Genomic DNA, 15,435 nt, shown 5'->3' with positions numbered 1-15,435 from the left:
AGTTTGTGGAATATTTCTTATGAAGTTGCTCATTGCCTATTTTGCCGGTGTTTTTGACAGAAATCGCACCAATTCCCTCTGGTTTCATGGTTTAAACGCTTGTGAAAGACGTCTGAATGCAGCACAAAAAAAGTGATATCACTAAAGGTGTCGGACGGTTCAAACAGTAATTATTGTGTATTTTGTAATACTATTTTGTGCTGTTATTACATAAACATTAATATATGGTGTGACACAAAGTCAAATCAAATGCTCAAGTGCATTTAAAGGCTTCCATTGTTATATTTTAATAAGAATTTTTATTATGAAAAAAGCAACACACAGGTTTCAGCCATTTCAACCAACACAACCAAGAGTTAGCAGGTGGGAAGCCAGTGCGGGATGCAGTCCACTCTCTGATTCACTATCTTCTTTCAACAAGTAATTTCTATAGAAATGTAAGGTATTTCATATATGTTTGTGTGTGTGTGTGTGTGTTGGTAGTTATGTGAGTCTGTGTGTGTAAATATTTAAGTGTATGTTTATATGTTATTATTATGTTATATGAAGCTATTCATTGAGAATAGATTATCATCCATGTTTGTTATTGCCATTGTGTTTTATTTTTTAGCTTTTTTTGTTTGTTTTACATGTTTGGAAAATCTATCCATCTCTCTATCTCTCTATCTGTCTATCTATCCATCCATCCATCCATCCATAACACAACAAAAAGCAGATCAAGCTATTCATACTAACTGATATCATTAGCAAACTAAAATATACTTGTGAGCTCCAGATGAATTTTCTTGCTCTGTAAATTATGGAATTTGTAAAGTGTATTTGAGGGAGGTAGTCCTGCTTTAATTTCAAGTACGTCCTTCACTGTGAGCTTGATTAAATATTCAGAATTATGAGAAAAGAGAAGATCATTAAAATGACTCTGCTCCTAAAATCTGGTCTTAATGGGATTACGGCAAATCTTTACCACACACTGACATGGGAGTCAGTATTAAAACCGATTAATGAAATCACAGATCACCTGGTGAATATTCATTAAAGTTCGGTAGATGGTTTCCTTGGTTTCGCCTCCTCCTCATTTCGGGGAACATGGAAGTCCACGTATGGACACCACTTGGTGTTGAGGCACACCAGTTTCTTCAAAGTGGACGTTTTGATGATATTGAAACCCGACTCTCCTCCGAAGGTGCTGGGCTTCCAGTACTCGGGGGAGCAGATGGGGTTCCCCATTAGGCCTTTCAGGGAGAACGGAGCGCCCATCTCCACCATGCTCTCACCAAACAGGCGGTTAGGCCGCGTTTTCTCCAGCATGACGCCGGGGTAGAACTCCAGAGCATCAATGTCACCATAGAGCTCCTCTAAACCTCTGGCCATTTCTACGTCATCTGTTTGAAAAAGAGAAACTAGCTGCTATTTACCACAGTATGCTTTTAAACAACTATTTCTTTTATACTGCATGTACTACAGCAAAAAAAAGAAAGTAAGGTACAAGACAGAACATTCATTGCAAGGTTTCATCTTAATAAAACAGCTAAGAAGGGCATCACATTGAGTGTTTTTTAAGGTCTAAAATCAATAATCAGGGAATGAAAATGCTACCTGTACAATTATTGATGATCCAAAAGATTAAAAAAAAGAGAAAGAGCAAATGGAAATTACCATAATAATGTTTTCATTCAGGCATTAAGACAAGAAGACTTCTTTAGCCTTCTCCCCTTATATAAATTTCATTAAATATGGAATATTTACCCTTAATTATAAATGTAAGTTTTTCATGGCAAACGGAGTGTGACAGACCAGGTTTATAAGTTCAGTCTGGTGGGAGATTTACAGGATTTGGCTGTGGTGTGTTTTGCTTAAATAGTCCTTTTCTTATCTGCTTGCTTTATTTACGAAGTAACAAAAAATACAAAGTTTGGGGCATACAATTAACTCTACACCTGTGGCGTGTGACAGGATACCCAAAACCTCTTTGCAAAAGCTTTAATATTTGGGCACTCATTAAAGTAATAAAACAGTGTTCCCTTTTTACCATACTATTACTTTCATTATGTCAGACCACAGACTGAGTATTTGAAATATGTAACAGTTACAACATTAAACTACAAACCGCTCTATCACCAGTTTCCCCCTGAAGTTTGAATGAAGTGGCTGAGTAAAAGTACATCTATGCCACCTTGTCTTGCAGACACTGTGACCTGACAAAAAATGGAAGGAGGGATTACGAAATATGAGAAAAATTAGAAGCAACTTTCCTTTTTGAACTTCTGCAGAAGTTCTCAAGAAATCAGAAGAAAGCTGCGCAGTGACGCTGTGGTAGTTTAAAAGTTTAATTTTGGCTCCACCGGGCAAAGAATCCCAAAATACCACTTGAGCTTTTTGTAATTCAAGTAGATAAAGAAATAGACTTATGCACCTCTGCACAGCTCTGTTTTCAGGCTCCCAATGTTCTGCAATCATACTTTTATTTTTCTTTTGAAGACAGAAAGAAAAATGTGTGCATGTTGTCAAACAAATTGCTAATGCAGGAGCCTTAAAATACCAGATGTGATGTTAATCCATCTTAAATAAACTTGAAATCACAATTGCAAATGCTATAATATCCTTTTAAAATGTGAAAGTAAAAACATGTGAGCCTGCAAGAAAGTTTTAGTTACAACATTATTTCTGCTTACCTGTAAACTCATAAAAAGAGTTGTATGGCTTCAGGTTAAACTTCTTCCTGTATTCATTAAAGGGCTGCACACGAGTTGCTCGAGACTCTCTGATGACCATTTCTGCCACTCTGAGCACAATTTCATGAGAGTTTTGACCTCCACCGATCTGAAACATTGACAGAAGAGTTATTCACATGTTACTTTAATGAACCATTAACATTAATATCGACAAACACTCGGTGATCAACAGTGTGCATCTTAATTCTCAGCAAACAGAGATAATGCTTTGCAGGCACAAGATGCCGTGGATAAGCTCATAAACAAGGTTATCTTGATTTTAGGAAGTGGTTGTGAGGGGAAGTCTGAAGACATGAAGTCTGCTTTCATGTGTATTAATTAGGAAAGTGGTTTAGTGGTTATAAATGCATGTTGTTCTATCATCGCTCCGGTCTGCATGACACAGTTGCTACTGTTGTTTGATTTTTTATATTTTCCTAAGCAGAGGAGTCATGCAAGTGTTTCTCACGAGTGAAGCGCTTTCGCTCAATCTCTCTGTTTATGTCTATAATCTTTGGGACAAGTTAAGCAACTCTGAAATGTCATCATTTTGCATGCAAGTGGAACTTGTTCTGATGTACTTTTAATATTTATTTTCACTTAAAATAAGATAAACCACATTTAAAAACAATGTTTTAACTATTAGAGATAAAATCTTTATGATGCAACCACTTCAGACAAGAGTAAAACAACTTCCTTAACAGCACTTCCTGTCATATATCTATCGATATATCTTCATATATCTATGTGTCTACTATGGCAAATGGCTGATGAGTGTGAAAAAGTAACACTATCATCACTGATTTATCCACCTTTAAGTGTTAAATGTTAATTTTGCAATTTTCTTAATCACACACAAGTCATAAACTTGTAGTGGTGGAAGAAGCATTCAGATGCTTTACTTAAGTCAACAGTTTATATACTGTATACTCCAGTATAATTTAAAATACTACATTAAAAATTATAAAGCATCATCTGCAAAGACTACTTTAACTATTGAAAGTGTTTGATCTGCAGACAAATGGCCCATGACTGACATGTTATTATGAATTACTGTGTTAAATTAAATTGTTAATACTGATGCATCATTGTTGTAACTAGTTTTAAAGACTTTACTTTACAGTTGGAGAATTTAGTCAAGTGGTTTTAAACATAGGAGCTGTGACCCTCCAAAGGGTCAAAAGTAAAAATTTGGGGGGGTCATGCATTTATTAATGGAACAGGCAAGAAGGAGTGTATTGTATATATTTTTTAATTTACTTTTCTCTAACCTTTTTTTTGTTAACTTCAAATCTTTGTGGTCAAACAGTTATTTAAATACAACCATCTGAAAAGTTCAGAGGGAGATCGCTCAATCAACTCAAAGATCTGAACATGAGATGACGGGCCGCAACTGCCTCTCTGTATGCAAACATGTTGGAAACACCTGGTTAAATATTTAACATTTTATAAGAAGAGCACATGTTTTGTATATTCAGTTTTAATTTGAAAAGTACCACGTAACTGTAGCTGGGACATAAATTGATTGGGTAAAAAGTACATTTTTTGCTTTTAAAATGTAGTGAGACAGAACTATAAAGTGACATTTAAAGGACTCCAGTAAAGTAAAAGTATCTAAAAAGTGTACCTAAGTGCAGTAACTGACGACTGTAAACTTCGCATCTAAAAAAGCAGCTTCACAGACGAACTGTAGCCCCACTTTAAACACTAAACCTGCATAACTCAGTTAGCAGACGGTACTTATCCACCTGTCCTGCAGGCTGTCGGGAGAAGGCATCCACCAGTTTCTCCACCCCATAGTGCATAAGGAGGGAGGTGTTGTGCATGAACTGGGAGTACTGGATTTCATCTCCGTCGATGAGGAAGCTGTCGGGCATCAGTGGGTGCCAGTGGTAGAGGTGGCCGAACTCCAGAGCGATGCGGTTGCTGTACTGGAAACGTGCATTAAAGAGCAGGCTGGGATCGAACTTCAGGCTCAGGTGGTAACCACTGAGGTGCTGCACGTACTCCTCGATTATTATGTTGATGATCTCTCCTAGAGGACAAAATTTAAAAAATCTCTTAATATTACGCACTGAGAAAAACTTTATCAATAAACATTTAAAGAAGCGTGAATTTGAAATCTTAATATGTTTAAACAATTAGAGCTGCAACAATTTCAGGGCAGCTAATGTATGTTCATGATAAACAAATTACGTAAATCATTTTTTAAGCAAAAATGCTAAAAAATGATGAATGATTAAATGTCCCAGTAAAGCACAATATAAAACAGATGCACAAATGTTATGTATATATTTCAGTGGCTCTTCTGAAAAAAACAATTAAGTTGCTAGATCATTAATTTGGTGGGTAGGTGGTGTAATATCATAATTATTTTTGTGATTAAGCAGTACTATACTGAATATACTCCAATCACTGCCAAAAGAGATTGATACTTTTACTTTTACTGCTGAGCGGGACTGCTTTTAATCAGGTTTCGTTGTGTGCTGCTATGATGCTCTATGTGCCTGTTTATTGTATTTTTATATTGTTTTGAACCACCAACTGCAGATCTAATTTCTTTTTGAGCTCTGAACTGAACTGAACTGAACTGTTTTAGATAAACTGTAAACTTTCTCCTGAGCTGCTCACCAATGATGATGAGTCTGGTGGTCTGGAAGAGCTGCTCATCGTCCCAGGTGGGATGTTCTGCCTTCAGGACGTCACAGACTCTGTTGTGCTCTCTCAGCCATATGGTGGCGTACATGGTGAGGCCCGGCAGGAGGCCAAACAACTCCTGACCCGTGACCAGACGCCTCTCTGGAGGGACTCTCTCAGGATACACCATGTGAACAGGGACCTCAGATACTGACGGAGGGTACATCTCACCATTTATCAACTGAAAACAAACAAAGACAGTAATCCACACATGAAAAAGTATTTTGAGGATTTGATTCTGAGCTGTTTTAACTTTTGTTTATCCAATTTCTCTATCAGTTTTTGCCAAAGTCAGCTTTGTTGTGCACAGGTCATTGCAGTCTATGAGACGACGTCCTCAAGCAGAGTGGGTTTTGGATAATAGTTTGAGGAAGTTCCTCCTCAAAGCCTGATCACAAGGATGTCAAAGCGACAGTTAAGCGCTGTTTAAGTGAGTGATAGGACCGTCTCTATCTAGCCACTTTATCACTTCATCTCTATCACTGCTACCAGGAAAACACACCATTACATTCTCAGAAGTAACCAAAAAGCTTGACACAGGTTTGGGTGTTAATTTCTTACACAAAAACTGTGACTACGTATGAAGAGCGGGTCATCCACTGATCGCAGTGCCGGCGGTTCAGTTTCCTCCAGTCTGCACAGCAAGATACTGAACCCAAAACTGCTCCCAATGGATATTTGTGTGTGAGTGTGTCTGAATAATTAAATAAAAGCTGTGTTGCAGGTTACACCTTGTGTGATGGTGTCAGACACCAGTGTGTGGATGTGTGTGTGAAGGGGTGAATGTAACTTGTGGTGTGAAAGCACTTTGAGTGGTCAAACAATTAGGAAAGTGCTACACAAGAGCAAATCCATTTAATGTTTGTCAAGAACCTTTTTTCTAAGATTAAGACAAAACCGAGTCGGCACAGGCATCATTAAAAACTAACTGTGACTATTTCAACATGCAGTTTTGTTGACGAAAAATACGTAATTGTGGAAAAATGTGTACATATCACACACAGTGATGAGCCAGTGATCTGTGCCCGTTCATTTTAAAAGGCTGCGATCAAGTGACCAATGCACCAACGGGAGCAAACAAAAGCAGCTACGTGCTGTTTAGTTAGGAGGCAGCGTGGAGCGGTGGACAGATCTCTCCGGACTTTCCCCAGGACGCTACTGTTCAGTACAGTATGACCTTTGAGTCATTTTAAGGTACATTCTCATTTTGTTTCTTTTCCTTAACCTAACATCCATAGCTTTGTGTTCATTTAGCAACTTTATGTCTTTTAATAATATTCGTGGGCTGTGCATTTGTAGGATATCATACAGACTGTTGTATGACGACACCTTGCGTTCTTTTTGACGAGGAGGGACTGAATCCAGTCTAGTGATTAAATGTTCAAACGGCTGCCAATAATTACCTGATATTTCAGTTTTCCATCTTTATGAAGCCGGAGTTGAAGCTGTCGCGCAAGGTTTTCTCCGTAAATATTACCTGCATCTACCTGAGCGAGTAAGAGAAAAATACATACATTTATAAATACATTTTTAAAAAAATCATATTCACAACCAACAGTTTGTGACAGAAATGTACATAATGATTAACCCTATGAAACCTAAGCAAATTGGTTTGATTTCTTTATGAAAGAAAAAAAAACATGGGGGAAAAAGGCAATGACCAATTTGGCAAGAAATGTTCCACATTTTATAAGAAACTAGTAAAAGGTGACAAGAAAATGACCTTAAAATTCTTTAAAATGGTGTTGGGTTATTAGAAATTTATCAGAAAAATAGAGAAAAAAATCCATAACTATATTTTTAATTATAGCAATTAAATATTTAAAATTGTTACAGAATAAGATATATAAACACATATTTTTTAATTGTCTGCACTTTCTTCAGGTCATTTTCTTGTTTTGTTCTGGGTTTTTTTCTAAATCTTATTTTTTCCTTCTTGGGGTCTGTTTATATAGTTATTTATTTATTTTTTATTTTTTTTTCACGTAATATACTTGTCATTTGTTTTTGCTAATCTCTTGCTAACTCCAAACAACAACATCAAACCAATCTGGTCAGGTTTAAAAGGATTAACTCTTTGGTTTTATTATTCAATATTAATTAAATTCTGTGCGTAGCTGATGGATGAAGGGTCAGTGTCTCACCCCGTGTCCTAAAGCCTTGGTGAAGCCCCACTGAACTTCTTGGTTTGTCTTGAAGAACTGGTGGGTGAAGTGTTGAGCCATGAAGGCAAACATCAGATTGGTTCCCTGAGGGTCCGGCCTGAATTTCTTTCTCCTAAAAAACCTCTCAGCCAACACTTTGGGATCAGGAAGAAGCGGTTTACTGCAGAGAAAAAGAAACATTTAAAGATTTGCTCAGGAGCGCGGTCGTCTGTGGACAGTTGTGCTGGTCTCACCTTTAGTCCCCATCGGCAGAGGACAGTCCTCAGGGACAGGAGGGAGGAGACGAGTGTAGTAGGAGATGTTGTAGTAGGACTCCCAGCTGAGGTATCCGTATTTGGTATTGTAGGTCGGAGGGCTTGGAATAAGGTCGCTTCTGACTTCACGAGATGTCGACAATACATAGTTTACAATGACTTTCTTTTTTTTTAAAATATTTTCACTGTTTTCTGGTTAATTGAAACAAATAATTATTACATTATGGACACTAAACCATCATGTCTGGACACTCGACTGATCCCTGTGTATAGCCTTAGGCGGGTGATATATTACATTATTTACATTATTTGTCAACAGGCCATGAAAAGACTAATCATGTATTATCTACAAATACTGATAAAGCTTTTTTTTCTGTTCCTTCATTGTTATTTAAAAACTATCAAAACTAGGACTGTCAGCATTAACGCGGTAATTGCAATATCATTAAGGTTCGTAAATGTAGTGGGTTTTTTTTTCTAAATTTCGTTAATAAACGGCTGACATTTCTGTCTTTAAGCGACTGCAGCAGGCTGAGTTTTGAAGCTACAGTGATGATACTGATGTCATCTGAAACTAGAAGACCTGACAAAGCTGGCGTGACATGATTTCTTCTTTTCCGTCTTTCTTTTTGTTGTTGTTCGAAATAAACAAACAAACAAACACGGTACCGACCATGTCATCTCAGTTAGGGGGCGGAATAAAGTTAAGCTAAAGTTTGGTGATGGAAAAACGGCATAGCCATTTCACAGGGGTCCCTTGACCTCTGACCCCAAAATATCTGAATGAAAATGGGTTTTTGGGTACCCACGAGTCTCCCTTTACATACTTGGTCACTTTATGCTTGTCCCGTGTAATATTTTTGTTGTTATTTGATTCCTAATCAAGACAATGGTAAGAATTGCTTCACCTTGTTAATGTGGATTTCATTACTGTTTTGAAATGTAAAATAACAGACGTATAAACATGCCAATAAAAATGCAATGATACAAAATCAATTATAGAAATTATGCAACTAATCATGATTTTAAAAAGTAATCATTGGACAGCCCTAATTAAAAGATATCCATTAGCCACATCTTTGTATTAACATGAACCTGGAAACTACTGTTTTTTTCTACTAAGTCTACAAACACCATCCTGCAGCTGTGAATACTCGCTACCAAACCAAATCAATCCGCAGCTGAAACAAATAAGATGATATTAAATAACATAAAAAAGAACTACAGCAAAAAGAACTATATAAATATTAAAAAACAAGATGCAACATCAGAAATAGAAATAGGAAATGAGAGCAAGAAAAAAACAAACAATAGAGCAAAAAGAAAAGTGTAAACAAGAAAAAAAAAACAATTTGCAAAACTCAACAGTAAAAAATGTATACAACAATTGCACATGGAAAATACAGTATTTACTCCTGTTAATAATGTCTGATAAAAACAACAGAGCCCAGCTAATTAAAGAAACAATGTAATTTTTTGCAAATAAAACTATATATTTGTGTCCTGTTTTTACAAATAAATTAAATTAAAAGAAGGCCCAAACGGGCTTTAGGGTTAACCACAGAGAGATGGACTAATATGTCTTTACTTTTCATGGGATTTGTTGATAATCAAAAATGCATATAATCACACCACGTTTGACCTTAATCTCTGTCCTTGAGTGATCGAACAGCCCAAAGTTAAGAGATGCAACTCTGAAAATATTAAGCAAAGTAACTTAGTTCCTTTTTTATGGGTTCAAATAAACTTTTGATCTCTATAAACCTCTAGTGCACTCTAAAACTTTTTTTTTTTTTAGATAGATAGCTGCATCCTTTGTGTGGATATCTCACTTCCTTTTTTATGATATCAGCAGTGCATCTCACATTAAGTAATACAGCAATACATTTTAAATTCGCTCTGGTTTCGGCCCGCTATACAGCTTTCACTCAGCACATCAGTTGTGCTACAGTCATAGCAAGTGGGAATTTTGGACGCTTGTCAATGTCTTATGTATTTCAAAATTTCAGTGTGATTTAAGTGGCATATTTGCTGAATTTAGGATTAGTAATTTAAAAACAGCCTTCAGTTTAAGCTTTTCACCTACCTGTCAGCACTAATCTCATGAACGTGTCTCGCAGGAAAGAGCTGTTGACGACGTCCCAAAACCACTGGAAGTGTGTGAGGATGAAGTGAACCATCGTGGGGCTCGGCTTCACCATGAGACGAAGTCTGGTCCAGAGCTCCGCTACAAACAGAGATCAGCAATTATTATTCTTTAAAAAAGCATGACCTGTGAGGGTTGTGACAAAAGTGAATAAATAATTTATTGGAGTGAATTAGAGCTTGTTAATTGTTTTAAATATCTGAGTATTTTGATTGATGACTTCCTTATTTTTAAGCCATATGTACAGTACCTGATAAAAAAAATTAAATATTGTTATATCAAATATTCAATATTATATTCTCTTAAATAAGTTTTTCTTTCTTTTCTTTTTGACTTGTACATATGAGGAAATTCTTGGACTTGCTACCTATTTGACTTTACCACACAGAAAAGAGTCAGACACTGTTCTCAGTTCTTCGTTATGCATTTTGTTCCAAGTACGAAAATTGCCAAAAGGGCATTAATGTATTCTGCACTCTCCGTATGAATCTCAAAGTGTTGAATTCCTTTAAATTCACATTAAAGAATTTGAGATAGATCCCTTAAGATGCTAAAGCTTTTAATTTACCTCCTTACCAAACTAACTATTTCAAACTTCTCTTTTGAGTTTTGAGTTCCTTTTACCTCACTTCCTTTTTATTTTATCTCCTTCTGTGTTTTCTGTTGGTAACCATGTTTTTATTTATTTTGCTGCTTTTTTTTCTTGGGAGGACAGTCTCTTAATGCAAAACTTTTATGTAAGTGCCAGAGAGTGCTTACTTTGGTTTCTTTCTTTAAAACATCTCTGGATTCTGTTACATTAAGATGAAAATGAACTCCAGGAATTAAAACTTGAGAGTTTGAGCTCTTCTGATGATGTTTTCATCACTGTGCACTTACTGTGTAATGATGCCAAAAAAACAGGACCATTAAAGTGCACAAGGTTGATGTTAGTGTGTGGGTTTAGAGTTGACCAGCCCGTCACTGTGTATTTTAAATGAGCCCATACCCACATGCCGACATGCAGATTTATGTCGAAATGCTTAATTTTTTGTACTCACGAACAGTGCAGTTGTCTCCGTAGAAGCCAGTACGAGTACAGTCACATTCATAGCGATCTGCACCGAATCTCACACACACTCCTGAGTTCTGACAAGGGTAGTAACAACAGGGATTCACTGCAAACAAGAAAAAATAATATCATCTTACTTTCTATAAATGAATAATCAATGGACTGTAGCACCTGCTGCACTAAATGGCTGATAGTTCAGATGGTAAAATGAATCAGAATAAAACTGAAACCAAAGACAAACATGGAAAACCTGAAAGTTTTGAATTTATATACGTATAATTGTGTGTTTGTATGTCTTCAAACATACATGTCCCATTAGATCATACACTTCTAAAAACATGACCACTACCCCAAAAATGTAACCAGCAGTGGCCTCAATGCAAAAGCACAGAAACTACCCTGTAGATATAAAAGTAAAAAGGGTTTTGCATTTAGCTTTAACACAGAAACAAAATTAGGGCTCATTGCTTCTGGGGAAAAACCCACCACAACCCCCTCCCCATATCTTTAACACTCTCCGCCGTTGTAATATGACTTCCTGTCCTTCCTGTTGAGTGAGATAAGTGACACTGCAGCGTTTTCTTCCTCATTTAGCTGTGAATGAGAAGACAGACACCGTACACGACTATCAAATCGATTTAGGTTCCTAAAAGGAGAAAGTGTATAAGCGCATGAGCTGTTGATGTGATGATGTTGAGCAGGTTTAAGTCCAACAGCCATTATTATACCTGAAGGAAAAGCAACTCATCTGACAAGATTTAGGAAATATAAAAAAGCTTCAGTATACATGTTATTTCTCTCATTTTCTCTCAGGTCTGTCTCGTTTTGTTTTTTCCCCCCACTCCTGCAGGCCGCTGCGCTGCTGTTCTCCATCCATCCACCAGATGCCCTCAGACTCTTTCACCAGTCTCTCATTTCCACCTGCTCACCTGTTTCCACTTTCCTTCCTCAGCTCTGCTGCACAAAACCAGCATATCTTCATTTGCAGAACTTTTTCACAGCAGATGCTTTGAGATTTCTTTGTAAAAAAAAAAAAAAAAAAAAAAAAGCACAGGTGTATTCAATAACATTGATGACGGCTGCATTCCACTTAGGAAAGGCCCTGGTACTGTGCACGCTGGCTTACTTGGACACTCACTGGAACCGAGCCATCGTTGATGTTGTCAGTTTCATCTGTGTTTTTCCTACTATGACAAGTCAAAATGTCTGCTGTGAAAAAGGTCCATTCCCTGGCTACAGTTACATGCGCACCAATATTCCCCTATTATTGCTAATATGACAATATTCTGAATTTGATCTGGGTCACATAAACAGCATATTCTATTTACATATTCATAATCAAGCCGTTATAAGAATTTAGTATTTTCCGATTAGGACGTGGGATATGCCACTATTATTCCGGTTTTAGGAGCATTATTTGGCCATGTATACAACCAATTTGGAATATGACTCTCAAATTGAGTTGTTTGTTTACAGTCGCCTTTGTCCGTTGTCAATGATACGTTGTACACAAACCAACTCACCAAAATTTTGCAAAGCTGTGGTGCAGAGATGCATGCAAAAGAAAATACCGCATTTCTGGTCAGATGGAGAAACACACCTGTCCCTAAAGATTATGAGAGGAATAAGGGCAAAAGCTGGACTATTTTGTGCATGTAAACTTACTCAGCATTGCTACGTGCCTTGATTTTCCTTAAAACTGAAAGTTTAACCTGCACCTGCCAACCTGCCTGTGAGCAAATATGTCTTCACTTCTTCAATAGATTATTGAACTGTTGTGGTCAGTTTGGTTTTTGCATTTTGGTCTCTTTCCTGCTGCCCTGCACTCACCCATCTGACACCTTCATTAAAGACTGGGTGACACACAAAAAAAGTCAATCAGAGGTCAACAGACACACAGACATGGCGTCAGAAATTGTGACCCTACTAAGCCTGTAAACTTAACGGAGCTGTATGTAACATTCACTTGTGTGACCATTATGGGTTTAAACAGGCCTACTGAGCCCAGGAGCCTAAAGGCTCAGGGGGCCCTGACCCAGAACATCTGCGGAAAGTTGCTGATATTAACTTTGCATTTCTGTTCAATAATGTAGCTCCTCCTAACATTTTTTTCTTCTTTAAAAAGAGAAATTGAAAGAATAGCTTAAACATTCACTTTGAAGATGGCTGTGCTCTGTGCAATATGGACCCTTCAGCTCTGGGGGAAGAAACAATCGCATGCAAGCAGACCTTTAACATGATACATCACATTTAACGAAGGTAACATAAAAAAAAGGTATTAAAACCTTCTGAGCAATTTGGTTTTATTTCTTTTATACACATGACTAAAAAGGCAACGAGCAACTTGGAAAGAGATGTCTCAGAAATTGCAAGAAATTTGGAAACTGACAAGGAAATGAACAGAAAATTACTTCATATAAAATTGAGAAATTAGTAGATGTTAATAATAATAAAAATACAATAGAATAAAAAGTCCAGAAAACTCTATTCGTACAATTATGAACACAATTTTTTGATATTTTTACTTTTTTTTTTTTTAAATTAACATAGCAATTTTTGACTATTTTATCTGTATATTTATTTATTTATTTATTTTTTGCTTAATTACAGGTAATTTTCTTGTAAGTCATGACTAGTAACTTCTTACTTTTTTTTGTTGTTTGATTTTTGTTGATTTTTTTTTACATTTTCTCAGGTATTAAAAGGTTAAGCTTTATAATAAAGAAAGAAAAAACTATGCATTATCATAAGATACCCACCTATTATAGTTACTACAACCTCAGACTTCTCAAACTAACAGAAATGTTGAGATGGGAAAAGAAAAACTGCTAACCAACACTTGAGTCACCAGCACACGATGAGCGCTCCAGCAGCAGCAGGTTGATAAGCACAAAGATGGACAAGCTGCTAAAATCTATAAAAACAACAAAAACAACAAAAAAAAGCAGTTGAATATTAAGTTGGTCAAAACCTCACATTTGAACATCAGGTGTTTAATTCAATAATTTGAGAACTTACCTTTCATGATTGTAATTTGCGGATCTTTCTGTGAGGGCTAAAAATTAACTTAAATTTGTCTAAAAAATGTTAGTTCAGCGTGTTATTCAGTGTGTAGAAAGTAACTTAATACACATAGTTTGGTTACTTTCTCCATGACAACACTCTGCTTGTACGGTTTACCCAGCTTTATAACGTCAACTATAGAGAAGGGGCGGTAACACAGTTTCCTCTACTTCCTTAGTTTAGTTTCGTCTGCAAAAAATTTGAAAGAAAGCCTGCTGCAACAAACAAATAAGCATTTTCACTTGATCATTTTTAACCAGAACTGGCGGCAAATTGTTCTCATGATTGTTTTTGAGCCCATCTAATTTGTAAAAAAAAGTTTTGTCTGCAGTTGTTGAACATTATTGATTTTAATGTGTCATTTTTATCATAACAGTGAAAGGAGACATGGAGGGATGCTTCAGGTAGATTTTTAAAGTTCTCTATCTCCCCCTGCTGGCAAATTAATGTAACATCCAGGTCCAACTTGTTAGAGTGAGCCCTTTCAATTTTGTATTAACCCTTTAAAACCTGAGCACACTGATTTAATTTCTCTCAAAAACATGGAAAGAACTCAATGAGCAACCTAACAAGACATGGCAAAAAAATAGCAAGAAAGAAGAGAGAAAGTAAGAAATTACAAGAAAATAACCTGAAAATAAGCATACAAAAAAGAGGTTAAAAACAGAAACTAACAAGAAACTGACCCTGCAAAAAAGTGCAGAAATCTAAAAAAAAATACATGCAACATAATTTTAAATATATTTTAAGAATGATTCTAATTTTATTTTTTTCCAGACATTTTTCCCTCTGCTTTTACAATTTTTAAGTAATACTCCCACTTAAAAAAAAAAAATCTGGTCATTTTCTCAATCTTCATTTAATACATTTTGTCAATCTGTTGAACATATCTCAACAAGTTGGTCATTGCCTTTTTCCCCCATGTTTTTGAAAGAAATCAGACCAATTTCAAAGAGCTAAGTAGCTTGTTAGAGGTGCTGAACACAGCACAAGAAACCTGATGTAGAGCCAGATTTTAAAGGGTTAAGGTCAGTAAAAACCTAGGGAGCTCTTGACCCTCAAACATGTCTGAACAAAGTATCCCAGTAAGTCTAGACGGTCTTGAGCAAGATCATAAGACTCAAATTAATTATTTTATTTAACTACAGATTGTTTTTGGAGTTGCATCCTGCAAACGTGATCTTGGTTTTGCAGACACAAAACTTCAAAAACAAAAACATATGCATTCACTAATTAAATATTTGTTGATCTAGTGGTTAATTTAATGGAGACCAGCAGCACTTGGCCTGGATACAGTTTTACTAGAGTTAGATTTATCCATGAATAGATAATGAGAGTACGATCATCA

General features: G+C 36.3%; 1 protein-coding gene across 1 annotated transcript; it reads right to left on the bottom strand.

Moving 5' to 3' along the window:
• Positions 1 to 262: 262 nt before the first annotated feature.
• ptgs1 (prostaglandin-endoperoxide synthase 1) lies at positions 263 to 14,236 on the bottom strand. The gene is given in 10 exon segments (XM_042488709.1): positions 263 to 1,382; positions 2,673 to 2,820; positions 4,460 to 4,746; positions 5,343 to 5,589; positions 6,812 to 6,895; positions 7,553 to 7,950; positions 9,914 to 10,054; positions 11,014 to 11,130; positions 13,858 to 13,938; positions 14,043 to 14,236. Coding segments are annotated over 10 exon segments (1,860 nt in total). The 5' UTR covers positions 14,050 to 14,236; the 3' UTR covers positions 263 to 1,032.
• Positions 14,237 to 15,435: the final 1,199 nt, after the last annotated feature.

The sequence above is a fragment of the Plectropomus leopardus genome, chromosome 6 (genome assembly GCF_008729295.1).
Source record: "Plectropomus leopardus isolate mb chromosome 6, YSFRI_Pleo_2.0, whole genome shotgun sequence".
Lineage (NCBI taxonomy): Eukaryota > Metazoa > Chordata > Actinopteri > Perciformes > Serranidae > Plectropomus > Plectropomus leopardus.
Note: the sequence above shows the minus strand (reverse complement) of the source record. Positions and strands in the feature narration are given on the sequence as shown.